We start from the raw sequence: 18,509 nt of genomic DNA on the forward strand, positions 1-18,509 counted from the left end.
CATAGGGAATGGACCACTCACCATCTTGGTCACTCACCTCTGAATTTTCTCCATTACCTCTTCATCCTCCAAGAAACCCAGGAGACTAGACCTGGACAGAATAATCCAGATGTGGATATATTAAGGCCTTATAATGAGGAATAACAACTACCTTATCTCTACTTGTTAGTGTGTTCTTCAATTGCCAAGTAATCTTATGAGCTTTTTTGGCAATCTTAGCAATATGTCCTCTAAACTTCAACCTAACTTCATCTATTTCCATCAATGTGGGTACACAGCTTGTAATCGATTTATCCCACAATGGATAACTTTACATTTCTCTGCATAAACTGATACCTGTTATCTTTTGTCCATACTGACAGCCTATTTAAATCATCCTGGAAGCTCTCCACAGCCTTAGATTACTTATTACTTTACCCAATTTTGCATTATCAGCAAACAATTGAATATTTCCTTTCATATTTTTTCCTATATCATTTATGTACAAATTAAATAGTAATGGTCCTAGTATGGAACCTTGCAGCATACCACTAGTCACCTGCTTTTACATGGACAAATACCATCCATATACCACTTTTTGATATCTGTTCAGCAGCCACCATCTTATTCAACAACCAGTGTCATATCCATCCAAATTTGTTCTAATTCGCATAACAGAATTCCATGTGGTATTCTGTCAAATGCCATTGCAAAATCCAGCAGTCATTATATAGCCATTTCCTTTATTCAACTCATCTGTATTTTAAAAAGTTAATAAATTACTAAAACATGACCTGCCCTTCACAAAGCCTAGTTGTACCTCATAGAGTATCATATTCTTATCCACCCATTCTTGAATTCTCTATTTCACCAATTTTTCCAGTATTTTCGCCACACTCATGTGATACTGATTGGTCTATAATTTGCTACTGCAGTCTTATCTTGCATCTTTTCCCTTTTCCCTTGTATCTTGTAAAATACAAGCTGATATATTGTCTAATTCCACAGCCATATTTGTATTGAGATTCTGCACTATCATAAGACCTACAATTAATCCACCTCCAATTAATTTGCCAAAAAGTTCGGAGACTCATGTTACGATCAACTCCTACATAACTAATACTCTTATTGCAAAGTAATTAGGACTTTACATCTTTTGTCTGTTATAATTTGAATTATTTAAATTAAGGGGATGTTAAATCCCATATTGTTTTAAAACCGAATAAGAAACTCAAAGATCGGAATCAAAGAGTTTCATGCCGAATATAGTAACTATAAAAGTATCAGTGACTACTAGTGTAAGCTAAAGCACATAGTCCAAGTACGTAGTACAAACTAGAGCAACTCGTAGCAAAGGTGGAGAAAGTTCTGATCGCTATTCTTAGTATTTTCCATAATGTAAAACCCATCTCCTAGGAAATGTTATACATTATGGTGGGGGGTCACTACCTAGTAGTGACCCCCCACCATAATGTATAACATCCCCACCAGTAGAGTAGCTAGACCAAAATAATACTAAGAGTATAGCGAAAAGAACTTATGTACTCTGCTATATGAGTTGTCAAAAAGGTGCACCCATAAATTATTTAAAATAAAGAGTCAATAGGCTTCATTTTGGCGATGAGATCTCAATAAAGATCGAAACCGGTCTGGGTAGTGACCTCTCACCATAATGTATAACATCATACTTCTCCTAGGAGATGGGTTTTACATTATGGAAAATACTAAGAATAGCGATCAGAACTTTCTCCACCTTTGCTATGAGTTGTCCTAGTTTGTACTACGTACTTGTACTACGTGCTATAGCTTATGCTAGTAGTCACTGATACTTTTATAGTTACTATATTTCGGCATAAAACTCTTTGATTCCGATATTTGAGTTTCTTATTCGGTTTTAAAACAATGTGGGATTTAATATCCCCTTAATTTAAATAATGTTTACATCGCCGAAATGAAGCCTATTGGCTCTTTATTTTAAACAATTTGAATTGTTTCATTTGCTGATTGTTGCATGCTAACTGTAACTTGTAATGTGTATCTGAAGATGCTAGTTTGAAATCTAGTGAAATATAAGCCAGTTAATGAGTATCTTTTTTTTTTTATAATGTAGTTGGTTTGGTGTTGTAATACCATTAATATAAGTTATTCATCTCTGTTCCCACATCAGTCTCTGTCACATATATCACAGAAGTAATTTCACTTGTATGACATATCCTTGCAAAGTGGTGACTCAGTAACTCAACTATTTTATCTGCTTCTGTCACCATCAGTGCTCATTAAGATTATTCTTCCATAGTCATTCTTCCTCTTACTTGCCATGTAATGAAAGAACTCTTTGTAATTTCTTTCGACCTGCTTGGCTAGGTTCTTCTCAATTTTGCCTTTCTTACCATACTGGTCAACTTTCTTACCTGACCATTGTACTGTTCATGAGCTTGCTTGACACTTTTCTCCTTATGTACCATACCCTTCACAGCATTTTCTTTTTCTGTAGCTCATGCTTAATGATATTACTCATCCATCTAACTCTTACCAAATTAACCTTCCTGACCTTAGGTATACAATTTAATATTGCTTAGCCTAGATGCCTCTTAACACTACTAATATCCTTACCTTGCAGGTTTTTATGCCATGGTATAGCCTCAAGTAAATGGTAAAAAAAAAAAAAAAAAAAAAAAGAGTTTTTATCATTTGCACATTTCAGGGAATGAAGATTGGGGTGCAGTCATGTGTATTATAAATATAGACTGCTTGGAAAGAAGTCAACAGACACCATAGTGAGAGGAACAAACAACCATAGTGCCCACCAATGACTGCAGCAATCCTACAAGACATACTTTCCACAAGCATAAGATAATGATCAATGGAAATTTTGGACTAGTCTTCCTGCAGGCAGGTAATGAGCTCCTGGACTGCTGTGGGGAAGACGTCCTGTGACTTCATCTAATGTCCCAGTCATCCCACAGATGTTCAATGGGGTTAAAGATCAAGGCTTTGTGGAGGCCAGTCAAGTATGGTGATGTCCACAAACCATGCAGTTACAGCAACAGCCTAATGACAGAGTGCTTTGTCTTATTGAAAGAGACAGTGACCAGTTCCATAGAAACTCCACAAAGTAAGAAGCATGGCATTGTCCGGAATGTTCAGTTACCTCTTCAGTGTTCTCCCCAGATATTTTTACCAGCCGGGTGGAATGAAGCATTAGCCAGGCACACAAAAATTATTTTTCCATTCTTTCTCATTATTTAGCCATGTCAATTCACAACATTAGCTGGGTGGTCAGTAAAACCAGCCGGGCAGTTTGCCCATTCAAAAGGTCCTGGGGAAAACATAGCTCTTGGAGTTCAGTCTTTGTGGCACCCCAAACAGAGGTCCGAGACCAAACCAGGAAAAACAGGTTTTCGACCAACAGTACACCCAGTACTATGGTAAACTAAGCATCAGATAATATGGAAAGCAAGACAAAAAAAAAACTTTTTTTTTTTTTTAAAGTCACTCGAATCTAATATAATCTTGGGTGATAATCTTGTATCAGACAACAGACAATGAAAATCGTGCCACCCAGCTGACAAATCATTTAAATCATTATTTAAAAAATACTTTAACTGACTACTTTTCTGGCTATACACACAAACACCATCACACTGCCACCTCCGAATTTCATAGTTGGGGGTTATGCACTCTGGTAAGAGACGTTTACTGGGCATTTGTTATACCCATAGCTGTCCATCTACTTTGGTTGAGGGTTTAGCATGATTTGTTGCTCCATAACACAGCTTTCCAAGCTTCCACATTCCACTGTACAAGCTGTTTGCATCACTAAAGACAACACTGTATGTTGGCTTAGGTAATGTGGGGGGATTGTGTATTACGGTAGTATTTTTTAAATAATGATTTAAATGATTTGTCAGCTGGGTGGCATGATTTTCATTGTCTGATACAAGATTATCACCCAAGATAATATTAGATTCGCGTGACTTTAAAAAAAAAAAAATGTTTTTTTTTTGTCTTCCTGTCCATATTATCTGATGCTTAGTTTACCATAGTACTGAGTGTACTGTTGGTTCAGAACCATTCACGAGTAGGTCATCATTAAAAAAGTATTTAATGTTAAATCAGATTTTTTTAATTACTTTTTCTTTAATATGCATTTCACTTGACTTTTTTTTTAAGCATCAATATGCTAAATCACATTATGTGTTATGTTTGTAAAATGCATTTCTTAACAGTTATCTTTTTTACCAGTAATAAGCACCAGTAGCAAAATATCATTGCCACTGAGATTAACGATAGCAAAATCTTTATCATTTCTTCCTAAGACCAGCTTCCTTTAGTAGATCAAAAACTGAAACATATTTTTCCATCATTAATTTTGGTTAGATAAATTCATTCTGTTTTTGATGAATGTGATCTAAGGATGCTTTTGTCATCACAGAGTTTCTTGCTTAGCATATATCATTACTAAATCAACAGAGATGCCAGGCTTTCCTTGGAAATAAAGTAAGCTACTATATATGAGATATAAATACATAACAATGCCTGGATCATTAAAGTGTTCATTTGTTTATTTTAAATGCAATGGTTAATTTGTATGTAGTATGCCATATAGTTAATTAATTTGGCTACCATGATATATGCATATACACAATATCAGTATTCTTCAAAGCATTTTATATACTGTGCTCTAAAACACTGCTGCTTACTGTCATATATGTTTACATATTGCAAAATATGTATTGTCATATATTACAAAATATAGAAATTAAGAGGAAGATATATTCTAAGTAAATAAATTATGGAATTCACTTATATTGGAAATAAATAGCATAATTTACAGTCTAGTTTGAAGAACATTCTCCATTTGTTCAGTTAAAGAGAGAATAAAGTAGAATAACAATTGAAAATAATGCATGATGTAATATTCATTGCAATAGGAGAACTTCTCTGTGACTATTAAGATTCAAGGAAAGAACTTATTATTTACCAAATTTACAAGTTAATAAGTTAAATTAAGGATTAATAAGTTAAGGAATTATTTAATGCTCTCATGAGGAGTATTAAGTAAAATAACTTCCCAGACCTGGAAAGTTGTCTTAGTTAAGCAAGTCATTTTTATTCAGATTAGGATAATGAATGTGGGCTTCACAGCTTTCTTTATATAATCTTCCTAAAAAATCAGCTCCTGTATGAAACCTTAAGTCTTATTCCAGTGAATCCTACATCAAGTAGATATGACAAGACCTGACATCAGAATCAAGGAGCTGGATGTAATCCTGATGATCTTCTAGACATATTTGAGCAGACTGACTCATATATCCATAATAGCTGAGGCTGCATTAGAAAGAAATTCTGTAAACTCCTGAATATGAGAGAGGAAGATATTTTGGTATTTTATTTAAGCATATGCAAACTATTGATAAAAACAAGAATTATTAGTAGCACTGCACCCCCACCCATTAACTTCTATCCTTGAAAAAATGAATACCCCCCCCACACACACACGCCATTTCTGTTCTTGTTATTACATCTTTGTCCAATTTTTACTTATATTCATGATTTTGAAGCAAATTAACTCAAGCAATACAAACAAGTGACCTCTTATTTCTTATACTCATGACATTAATAAACAAACACGATAACTCATTTTGAGTTTATAACTAGACCTGTCATATCGCCTATCAGCTGTGACTCCTAGAAACCACACTTCAATTCCTATTCTTTATCACACTGTGCTCTGTTTTCTCCAGACCAGCTAGTCCTCCCCATGCATCCCAGGCCATCTTCTCTTTACATTAACCACCCTCATGCATTTATTACTACTTCCAGTGTCCTCTCACTGCTTACACCAAAGCCTGCAACAGCTGCAAGAAAATCATCAGTGCATCAAAAACCAATTTCCAAAGAGCCAAAAGCAGGAAACTTGCATTGTGCTCAAATGGCTGCTGTGCATTTTAGTCTCTGGCCAAAGAAGTTGGTCACAACTTTTATCCAACACTGCTCCCATCACTCTTGCATCCAGATTGGTCTGATGCATCATTGCCCACAGAGAAAGCCAATCTCCTGGCATCATACTTTTACTTTTGGATAGGATTTTGGTAGAATTACCAAAATCCTATCAAAATTAGATACCCAAAAGTCCCCTGGCCCTGATAGCATTCCTCCAGTTGTGCTGAAGATTTATGCTCCAGAGTCAAATCCTATTCTATGTTGCATGTTTATGGTCTTACTCTGCCTGCATCTATCCTGTGCCTGGGAAATTAGCCTATGTCCAACCTTTTCCCAAGAAGGGGGACAGATCCTTACCTTTAAACTACCACCAAATCTCTTTCTCTCACCTCAGCCCCTCTCTAAAGTAATGAAGAGAACCATCAACAACCAACTCCTATGCTATCTTGCAATACTCAACTAATAAACAACTACCAGTATGAATTCTGCCAATGCTGTTCAACAGAGTATCTGCTCATCTATGTCACACACCTCTGGATAAGCACCATGGAAAAATTTGGCAAATCTCAAGTAGTTGCACTAGATATCTCCAAAGCTCTTGACTGAATCTGAGGTCCCATCCCACAAGGTTCTACTTTTCACCTACTGTTTCTTCTATACATCAGTGATCTGCCCCAATTAACTACAAATCCAATACACAGTTTTGCCAACAACAGTACACTACATTCCTCCTTCTCACTTGACAAACCTTTCACCAAACAGACCACTGTAAAACTCGATTGTAGCTTAAAAATATCCAAGCACTTTACATCGATTTTACAGAGGTCAAGTCTCATGAGAACTGTAAATAAACTTGTTTGTTTCTATGTATATTTTACTAAATATTAATGTAGTTAACCCTATGGGAAGTGACTGTATTTACCGTTTTAACGTCAAAAACAAAGGCAATGCTTTGCCATCGGAACTTTGTATATAGCTATGTGTATGAGAAAGTTGTTTGCGAGCTCTGGACATGAACACCTTCAAAGCTAGTTTTAGAGAAGTTTCTGCTGCCCGACAAGACAAGGAAAATGTCAAAGATGTCCACTAGTTTTAGAGACGTTTCTGCTGCATGACAAAATACGATCAAAAGAGTACATGGAGGAGAGCAAAGAGTGGGCCGAACTTAAAAGAAGATGAAAGAGTCATGCCGAATTCTTTGAGGGTTACTACTCTTAGTGCAAGGTCCCGAGATCGCAAAATAAAAGAGGACTGAGCCGATCATCGAGAGGAGAGGCAGTCGGAACCACAACAGGACAATCGGAACCAGAGCAGTGGTGGCAGAGAGGCAAGGCCCCAGTTACGAGAGAGGAGTGTCCAGGTCCAGTTGCCAACAGAGGAGAGCCAAGATCCAGTTGCCGAGAGAGCAAGGTGAAGCGCTGTTGCCGAAGAGAGCCAAGATCCAGTTGCCGAGAGAGCAAGGTGAAGCGCTGTTGCCGAAGAGAGCCAGAGCCAGTCGGCGGCAGTTACAGTCATCGGCAGTCGGCAGTTAGAAGCAGAGAAGTCGGCAGTTAGAAGTAGAAATTCCCGAAGTAGGATCCAGAGGTGAATTTGCCTGTATGCTGAAACCTCTTGCATATGCTATTCGAGTACCGCAGATTGCTGTCCAAAAGCCCGGCAATATCCCGACGTGATATTGCTTAAGCAAGACACTCCTGAACGAAGCTCAAGATCTGAGATGAAAAGAAATGCCATAAAGATTTTAGTGCAAGACTCTTGACTGAATGTGCGATACAGAGCCTCTATAAGTTCCATCCTTTTGTACATTTTCTCTTATAATCTAGGAGATATGTTATATATGGACTGTTAAGAATTAGTTTAATAGTAATAAGAAGTGTCCATAAGAGAGTCAATTGGCATGTTAGAAGTTGATATCAAATTTGTAAAAATAACTTAGCAAAGAGTTAGTTTTGCGAGTAAACTAGAAGTCTAATAAGTTGAATTTGTAAGCAGAGAGTAAATAAGTTTTTGAGTTAAAGAGATTATTTAGTGTTGAAGTAAAAAGGATTCTAATATTTTGCTAAAGATTTTAGATGGGTAGAGAAAGCAATCTTCCTGTCATTTGATTCATGTATATTTCATATTAATGTAAATAAATGTGTTTTAATTATTTGTTAAAACAGTGCTGCCTGATCCTTTATTTTACAATGTGCTATTTCTAAAAATAATTGGACTTGTGAGCGGGAAACAACTAAGGCATTAAAAGCGCAGTTTAATTACTTAAGAACCACGACTGTTTATGTAAACTTTGTTGAAGGTATTTACGCTAGTAAGAGAGATCTACCAGACGTTTTATTGAGTCTTATGCCGAATATTGATATATTGGATGGCGCAGTCTGACCAATAAATTTTCCAGTGTTCATAGGCATACGACTAGTAAATACGGAAGGTGGATAAACATAATATGCAATAGAATAAGTGAGAAAGGTTACGAGAGGAAAAGTGCGCACTGCTAATTAGTAAAAATAAGAATAAAAGAAGATATTTCAATAACACAGCAGACAACATACGTTACACCACCACAACTCATAGAGCAACAATCTCTGCAAACCTAAATTCTGATCTCCAAACCATTCTTCGACAGGACTCAAATAACCTTGTCAATTTCAACACCTGCAAAACACAGTTCTGCCTTGTTTCCCACAAAAAAATAATTATATTATCTCAGCCTTACCTTTGACAACACCCAAATCTCTAAGCAAGATATCTCTCCTTGGGATTGCCTTGACATCAAGACCTGACAAAAACACATTACAACCACCACCTCCTCAACATCCAAAAAATGAGGATTTCTCTTTTGTTCAAGGTATTATTTTACTCCCAAACAGCTGTTATGTACAAATCACAAATCCATTCATCCATCAAGTACTACTTGCACATCTGGGGAAGAGCCCCTTAAAAATATTTGACACAGTACAGAAGAAAGCATTCAGAATGATTAACAACTCATCCCTTTCCAACTCACTTCAACCACTCTTGTAGAGGCATCTAGTATCTACTGCATACATCTTATATAAATATTTCCATGGTAAATGTTCTTCAGAAATATCATCAATAATCCCCCCCCCCTTCTCTCTCTACCAGATTTATTGAAACACATTGCAGCTACCACCCAACATCCCTTCATAGTCAAACTCCATACTTATATAACATGTTTCTTTTTCTCCTCCTTTATTCCTCTTACTGCTGTACAGCCTTCCCTCCCATGTGGTGTTTCCCAATTCTTTTTCCATACACAGTACTAATGTACTATAGGTTAACTAACCAATCTCTCATGTTGGGCCCAACATTTAACCTCCCCCTCCCATCCCATATACTGTTGTTTCTCTTTCTCTCACTGCTCTAGTGCTCTTCTCCCCTTGTCTTTTCTGAACTGTAACAGTGGATTATTTAAAAATCAGTACAAGTCATGTCATGGTGCAAAGAATATGAGGTTGATGAGAGTGTAGTTACAGATGAAAAAAAAATGCTGTTCATGTCTGGTGAAAATGAGATTTTTTTTTTCATTTGTTACTACATCTCACCCACGTTGCATTTCACTTTTCTCTCTCTCTCTCTCTCTCTCCTGCTTGTTGGAAGTTTATTTTGCACTTGGTTAGACTATAATAAATTTAGTTTAATCCTTTATCCAAGTGTAAACAAACAAAGTTTGCGCCTGAAAATATCTTCAGGACTGAGGTAAGGTAGTGCAACACCAGGCAACTCCGAGCGTTTGGGTCTGCCTCCCACTGACGAGGCCTCAATGAAGGTCGAAACTGGTCTGGGTAGTGGCCCTTCCCTAATGCATAGAAGTATACAAGTATATGTCTGCAAGGAGATGTGCTTTGCATTATGGGAGATACTGAGACAAGGATGCTGAGAGCTTGCACCACCTTTATTCGGAGTTGCCTGGTGTTGCACTACTTTACCTCAGTCTTGAAGATATTTTCAGGTGCAAACTTTGTTTGCTTACACTTGGATAAAGGATTAAACTAAATTTATTATTATCTCTCCTGCTCTTTCATATCTCTCTTCCTCAAGTGACTCATTCATCCACCTTTAATGTATAAGAGTCCATCACTCTTATATGTTCAATCCATCTCACCATTCACATATTGTACTCTATCTTTTCCACACGGTTCTACCAACCACCATTCATCATCTTTGCTTGTTATTTCAATTCATTATTATCATGCATAGACATTACACTGACTGTCTTTCCCACCTCTGTGTTATTTTTCACTCTCCCATTAACATTTGGATATTTATCCTCATGTTCTTCTTTTGTCCAGCTAAATGTTTGTTCCTACAACCATTACTAATTCTCCTGCTTGTTTACTCTTTGTATCCAAAGCCTTAATCATCCTGCACATCTTCCGTCCTAGAAACCTTGAACAATGTCTCATTAACCACAGCTCTAGTTATGGAAAGTCCATACAGTGTCTTTAATCATTCATCTCTTTTCCCTAGTGGTATTTCACTTAGATTCTTGTGTACCCTTCCATTTCCATCCACTAGTAATCTAATTTCATGCTGCATACATTTCATTTCTTTTCTCACCTTTATAAACTCTTCATTCTTCTCTTGGATCCTGTCATTTGTTTACCTTTAGTCATGATTTTTTTGCTCCCTTTTTGCCTGTTATCATCCAAACCTTCTGTTTCTCTATTTTTAAGACAATCATGTTCCTATATGATTGTCTTAAAAATTGACTACTTTGTTAAATTAATCAGGACTCAAGGATCATCACACTAAATACCCATGAGCAGATGTTTTCAGTGTTTTCGTTAAAAAAAAAACAAAAAAAAAAAAACACTGAAAATATCTGCAAATACCAGAAAAAAGCATTCCTTGCTAGCAAGAAGAATTGAAAATTAAAAGAATATGAAAAGAAGAAAGTAAAACAATTGCTGATATTGTTAACTTTATACTGTGTTAATGTGAAATTTTTGAAATAAGGACAAGTTAAGCATATTATACATGGTTTATTGAGCATAAATTTATTGTACAATTATATAAAAAAAGAGTAAAATTTATATGATAATTTTCTTATAAAAATTCCACATTTTCAATCTCCCATCCTTCACAGTATGCCAACTTCTTTTCTTATTGTTTATAACTATTGCTGAAAGATATTTCCTAACAGCCACCACAAATGACATATTATGCTAGATGGCTGACATACAACTTGTGCAAGACAGATTGGTGTGAACTTGTTAATATATAAATGAAAGTAATTTAAAATTTTAAAAATGGTTATATGAAGTTTTATACAGCAAATATTTTAACAAGTGAACACAGTGTAAAATGCAGATTTCATTTAATAACTAAGCTTATCTGAATACTAGATAAATGTGTAAAAAATTTACTAAGTATAAATTTCTATCGAATAAATGTATCACTGTGTCACACATATTCACCTCCAACCACTGTTGGAAGATCCACTGTCTACTGTGAAACAAGGAGTTGTTCAGGAGCCATACCACAAGTTCCAGCACGTTGTCTTGATACACTTTAGTGGCAGTTTTGACTCCTTTCTAGTAGAAATACAACTTGAATATCTCCTGATACGTCATCTTCCATCCATCATGTACCTGATGGTGCATGTGCCCAATTGTTTTGGCAGTTAAGTGACTTTTTAATGGCAAAAAATCTTCTCATCTGTGAAGAAGAAGAAGAAGATATCTCTGTGTCTGTTGTTCATGTACTGCCGGAGAAGTGCCTTTGATTTTATCACCCTCTGTTGCATAAGTTATGGTATTAGGGAGTGCCCAGTAGAGCTACAATAGGCTCTCACCTCCAGAGTCATCAGTACATTAGATATCATTCTCTGGGAAAAGTTCATCTTTCACAACATCACTTTCTGCATTATCACAGGATTATACTGGAGGCGTACCTTCATAGCTCCCACAAACTGTTGCTTCCTAATGTAGCATGGTCATGTTTGGTCAGATACATCTTCTGTGTCATTAACGGTTAATAGTCTGATACACAAACATCCTACTATTCCTGAGCATTTTTAGCATGTTGAAAATAACAGCTGCATTTCAACTTTGTGAAGTACTGTTATAGTTGCACTATACTAAATAATGACATAAAGAAAATGGATTACTTTTTCCATTTTCTTTATGTCAGCTGCCTGCTCTGATGACTTGAAAAATTCCTCCACTTCTTCCTTAGGAGAACCTTCTGTGAAATCATAGGCACAACATTGATGATTTCCCCATTTTGAAGTTTTCCCACATAACTGTAGATGAATAAATGAATGATAAATCAAGATGTTTATCTTCATGTTTGGTGTTGAATTCTATCACTACCCCCTTTCTTACCTGATATGGTGGGGATGATAAGGATATGAATGAAAATCAGTCAGGCTCATGGATGGTCGTATGGAGAGAGAGAGAGAGAGAGTACGGAGTGATGGTGTTGGTGGGTTGGCCTGAAAGAGTGGAGAATTGTTATGTATACTAATGTATGGAGTATCAGAAATAAAGGGCCTGAGTTTGTAGCATTGAATGAGTCAGTATGCTAGATAATTAGTATAAGTGAAACTAGGTTGACTGAGGATGATAGTCAGGACTTGAAATAATAGGTTATAGAATTTTCCAAAAGAATAGGAAGGTAAAGAGAGGATGGGGTGGGGGTACTATTGATAGCAGAGGAATTGTGTCCTTCAAGAGTGGAAGTGGAAAATAGTAGTATCCATGTATATCTAATAGGTTGTTATAAGCCAGGGAATGTGGAGAGCACTGATTGTGAAATGTTTAGACAAATTAGTTGGGCAAGTAAAAGGAAGATGATTCTAATGGAAGAAGAAGAGTGAATCTGCAGAGTTTTGCGGGATAACTATCTAAAGCGGCATGTGATGGAAGCAATACAAGATTTATCTGTGTTTGGGCAATATCCTAACAGGATGTGGTTGTAAATGAGGTGTTAATATTGTCACCTGTTGGCGAGAGTGAACATGAGGTATTAGTTTGGAAGATAGTCAAGCAGGGAAAAGTTTTTTCCAAGAAGGTCTATTTGTGGAACTATAAGGTGGGTGATTATGAAAAGCTCTGTAGTCAACTAGCATCAATACATTGGGTTGATGAATTGTGTAGAAAAGATGTTGGCAGTGCATGGTGTTGGTGGGATGATAAGGCAGTATCTAACACAAGCAATGGATAACTGCATACCAAGAGTTAAGTGAATAAATAGTCAGAGTGCAATGGATGAACAGTGAAATCAAGCAAGCAAGCAGTGTTATAAATGAAATTGTTATGGAAGGTACAAGATAGTATGTAGTGAACAGATACATGAAGAATATAAATGGCAGGACAGAAAAGTGACAAGCATGGTTAAAAAAGAAAAAGTAGAACATGAGAGGAGATTGGCCAGTCAGATCAAACCTAATCCAAAGGAATTTTTCTGTTATGTGGCAAGTAAAAGGAATATAATTATCTCAGATTGACACTGATGGATAGTTATGGTAGAAGAATAATCATAGCAAACAATATAGTGTAATTATTTAATGAATGCTTCATTGGTGTATATTATGTGAGTGATGTTGTGTAACATGTAGAAGGGAGGCAAGGATTAGTAGAATGAAAGGTGAAAGAATTAGAGGTGTATCAAGTGTTGCTTGGGTTTAGCTGTTAAAAAAAGATGTGGGAATGGATGATGTATTGCCACATATTTTTAAAGAATGTCCACAAGAGTTAGCCATGCCCTTGACCTGGTTATTTAATGAAAAACTTGCAGTGGGAAGGGTTCTTAAGGAGTGGAAAGAAGGCAAAATAATCTCTCTCCACAAGCAGGGTTCTAGAACAGGAGTTTCCAATTATAAAATGATTTTCTTGGACTTTGCAAAGGAATTTGATGGATTATCACATGACAGATTGGTGTATAAGCTGCAGAAGATGGGATTATATAACATGGTTAGATGGATTGAAGATTGGCTTTCTGAAAGATAGCAAGTTGTGTGTGATGGAGCAGTGTATCAGAAAAGGAAGGTGACCAGTGGTATACCTCAGGATTCTGTTCTTGGATCTCTACTGTTTAATTTATTTATTAATGATATTACATGTGGATTGACTAGGGATCTACAAATGTTTGCTGATGACGATGCAAAGTTAGGTAGAATTATCAGGAGTATTGCCGATGTTAATACCCTATAACTCTCGGGAATCCTGGCCGCTGTGAACGCAAGGCGAACGAAATAGTGCTCAGGCGCTACTTCCTTCACCCGAGCCAAGCCAAAGGAGATCACGGGTATCATGTATTGGCGATCACTGCAGGTGCTCAGTCATAGCTGTATGCAATGCGTAGTATGTATTCCAAAATCGTCTACTCAACTATCCCCCCCCCCCCCAAGATTAAATCTTGAGTGCTCAGCCCCCTCCAAGATTAAATCCTGAGTGCGCCATTGAAGGTACACTTGTTTCTCAGGAGCTTCCCTGTTGTATTTCCTTTGAGAACCATAATCTTTGTCTTGCTAGGATTGAGCTGAAGTTCTCTGTTCTTACTGACCTCATTAATTTTGTCAAGGATTTCTCCTAGTTCTTCCTTGTCATTACAAAGGAGTACTGTATCATTAGTATACCACAGATTACTGATCAGTCTGCCACCTATCCTAAATGTCTGTCTTAAGCTCATTCAGTGCTATGTGCATGATGTCTTCAGCATAGATACTAAACAGGTGAGGAGAAAGTAGGTTTCCTTTCTCCCTAATTCCCTTTCCAACCTGAAGCTAATCAGTTAATCCAACACCTGTTATTTTTGTGGCTTCTTGTACAAGTTAGCTATCAATCTGATAGTGTGTTATGGAAAAACTCATTATTTTCATTACTTCCCACAGTTTCACATGCTGAACATGGTCAAAAGCTTTAGAATAGTCTATGAAACATTTACTTGCATGAGAGATGAAACTAATTGTTCTGTAGGTCTTGAAATTCTTCATATCTCCCTTCTTGTGTAGTGGTAATTCTTCCACTCTCTAGATCATGGTCCTGTTTCCCATATCCTTGTAATCAATCTAGGAAACACTCCTATCCCTCCATCTTCTGTGGCCTTACTCTGCTTTGATTCTGTCTGCACCTGGGGGCCTTATTGTTGTTAGGCTGTTTAACTGCTCTGTCAACCTCATGTCTAAGTGAAGGAGGTTCCAAAATTGAAATTTTCCTGGCGAGATGGCTCTTCCAAATTTTCTTATCCTCTCTGCTGTACAGTTCACCACAGAATTCTTTCCATCTGTATTTTATTTCCAGTTTTTCTGTTAGTACTGCTCCATTTTTGTCTTTGATGACATTTGGGCTTAAACTTGTGCTTTAGGTCATGAACTAAATGAAACATCTTTTTATAATTGTGCCTCTCATCTGGAACTCTATCTTTTCACATTTATTAGTATAAAAATTTTCCTTGGCCTGCCTGATGGCTCTTCACTTCTGAATGTAATCTCTTATATTCTTCAGTTCCTACATCTGTTTAAATTAAAGATGCCAAGAAATTATATTCTTGGTTTCATCTTTTATCCAGGTGTAAGCAAAGTTTGCATGTGAAGTCACTTCACAACTGGGCTACTTGTATATAGGCTAATGAATTCACATTAGTTGCCTTAGTATCCCATAATGATGCACATATCCTTACAGATGTGTATAATTCTATGCATTTTGGGAAAATACACTACCCCAACTGGTTTTGGCCTTTATTGAGGTGTCTCATCAGTGGCAGCCAGACCCAGTGATACCATGGTTGATGTAATGCAGAAGTCACATTTCCATATACAAGTAGTCAAAAGGTGTCACACCTTATTACTAAAATACTCTGGATTAGAGATAGATGTTGAAAGTTTTTTCATTTGGTTATACTATAAATTAAAGATCCCAAGCAAGTGAAAAAAACTTGCAACATCTATCTCTAATCCAGTTTATTTTAGTAATAGGTGTGACACCTTTTGACTTCTTGTATATATGGAAATTGAATTCTGCATTACTTCAACCTTGGTATCACTTCTGGTCTGGCTTCCACTGATGAGACCTTAATTAAAGGTTGAAACCAGTCTAGGTAGTGGTCCTTCCCATAATGCATAGCATTATACATGTCTGCAAAGATATATGCATTGCATTATGGGATAGTAAGGCAATTGATGTGAAGTCATTAGCCTCTATATACAAGTAGATTAGTTGTGAAGTTACGTCATACACAAACTTTGTTTGCTTACACTTGGGTAAAGGATGAAACCAAGAATATAATTTCTTGGCATCTTTAATTTATAGTATAACCAAGTGAAAAACTTTCAACACCTGTGTCTCCTTGTTTCTCCAGCCACCCTCTTTCAATTAGATCCCATGTTGAATCTGATATCCATGGGTCACTTGGTCTTCCGATTAGTCCTAGATACTTATTGGCTATATCCTGTATTATAATCTTGAGGCCTTCTCAAAGTATTTCAGGTGAGTTCCCCTCACTAGTCTACAAAATATCATCCAACCAAGTTGATGTTTCTTCTGTGAACCCACTATGAACTTACATCCAGTATAGTAAAACGTGCCTAACTTTGAAGGTTTCAGAGTCTGTCTCACTTTGGCTCTTACTAATTGATGTCTGTACCACAGTCTGCTCCAGGACAAATATGCACATTGGAGATGCTTGTCTTCTACCATTGGAGAGCCAGGATATAATCAGTTTGGTAATATTTGAGACAGTAATTCTAGAACATGTTCACAGAGTTTACTAATGCTATTTTTTTTTTTTTTTTTTTTTTTAGAAATTTATAATAGTAAATTGTAAATAGTTATTTACAATATGGTAATTGTAAATAGCTAGATTTATAAATCATTTTATATGATTTTAATTTTTGTGTGAGACATCCAGTAACATTATTTATTCAAGTAAGAAGTTTATATAATCAGAAGTTATTGTTTGCATTTTTCAAAAAAAAAAAAAAGCCTTATTATCAGCTGTTAAAAAAATTAGACTTGTTAATTTACAAATAAATGCAAATATTTAAATTCATATGAATCTGAATATACTTTGTGCTTTAAGAGATTTTAATTACGAAAAAAAATCATCATAAAAATGAAATAATTAAAATCAAGTTATGGCTTCAGTAATGACATTAGTGTGGAATGCTTTATTATTTTCTGTTTATTATGTTCTGTTTCTTTTTGATTTTGTGATTGACTTCAATTTTTTTTTTAATTTGCCTTTGCATAATGTATTTTCAACAAGAAAGTACAAGTAATAAGATAATTTTTTTTTTATTTTTTTACAGTTTTGTGGTTTAGTTAAAGTTCTTAGAATTAAATAATCAAAGTGAAAGTGCTTATGAATATTATTACATTCAGTATCTGGATATATTTGATCCAGATATTTTATCCAGTATATGTCTTACAGGTGATATATCAGCAGAAGAACTTTTTAATATGTTCTTTGGAGGTAGTTTTCCTTCAAGCATGTCAGGTAATGCATACTCAAATTTAAATAGGAATGCTTTTTTTATCTTTTTTTAAATAATTTTTTTATTATTTTTGCTTATATCCAGACCTGTATTTTTTATCCAGTAAATTAAATAACATCTGGTCTCTAAAGGCAGGCCATTTGTTTGGAAACACTGGAATTTAGAAAGAAAAATGTTTAAATAGTTCTGCCTTTCTCTTCGTGTAACTAATAAATATTATAGATCTGGTTGTAATGTGTTTTTTTTTACTACTATTATAAAAGAATAAATTATTTATTAAATTATTTGTGGAAGTTTATCATTAAACTATTTGTAATTATTTGTAATCTGCTTAGGTTATTCATTTTTAATATCTCATTGACCTAAATGTTATTTTAAACAAACATCAAATAGACTTCATCTACAATCAAAATAACATGAGTTTATTCTGTATTTGCTATTTAAATATATATATATATATATATTTTTAATTTGCATCCCACTATGCAAGATTAATAACTTACCATACATTAATATTGTGAGTGGGCTAAAAATTTATATAAACCAGAAATTGCACTCTATCAGACCTCCAATAAGCAGGAATTTTCATTTGCCTGTGTCCTTACAACAAACACTGAAATTCATCTACCACATGAAGTCAAATGCAAACATTCATGTCCACAGTGAGATTCAAACCCATGGGCTGTTAGCTGAGGAGAGGATGTGGCATTGCTATCCAGGCCAGTGCAGAGTTAATCTAATAAGTGATAAATCATTGTCCAACACAGTATTAAATAAAAGTTTCTAATTCAATGGTCCATATGTGTAGTTTGCTACAGATTATTCTGCAGGTTAATTATGGTGCAGCATTGCTTCTATGATGTGAAATCATATCCAATTTAAATTTTGTGAAGAGGCATCTCTTCTCATTTGAAAATAAAATATTTGTAAGAAAGGTTTCCTTACCTCCTTGCCATCCCATTGAAGTGAAGGAACTGGTCTTCTTCATGCATTTTTTTTTTTAATGTGAATCCTATGTACAAAGCTCTCGTACGTTGGTATTATGGGTGGGCAAAGGAAACCTTATTCTAGAGACCAAGCCATGAAACTTTTTTGAGCCACTTCAGGGAACAGAATGATTGTCTTA

At 35.7% G+C, this 18,509-nt stretch overlaps 1 protein-coding gene across 1 annotated transcript in view; it reads left to right on the forward strand.

Annotated features, from left to right (window-relative positions):
- The window catches only part of LOC150099499 (dnaJ homolog subfamily B member 12-like), a 241,175-nt gene that overhangs the window by 94,907 nt on the left and 127,759 nt on the right, over positions 1–18,509 (forward strand). Inside the window, exon 5 of the mRNA XM_090403692.1 lies at positions 17,320–17,385. Coding sequence (XP_090259818.1) covers positions 17,320–17,385 — 66 coding nt within the window. The remainder of the gene's footprint in view (positions 1–17,319; positions 17,386–18,509) is intronic.

This window comes from Typopeltis vanoorti, chromosome 14, assembly GCF_054136105.1.
Source record: "Typopeltis vanoorti isolate ZY-2024b chromosome 14, IOZ_Tvanoo_1.0, whole genome shotgun sequence".
NCBI lineage: Eukaryota > Metazoa > Arthropoda > Arachnida > Uropygi > Thelyphonidae > Typopeltis > Typopeltis vanoorti.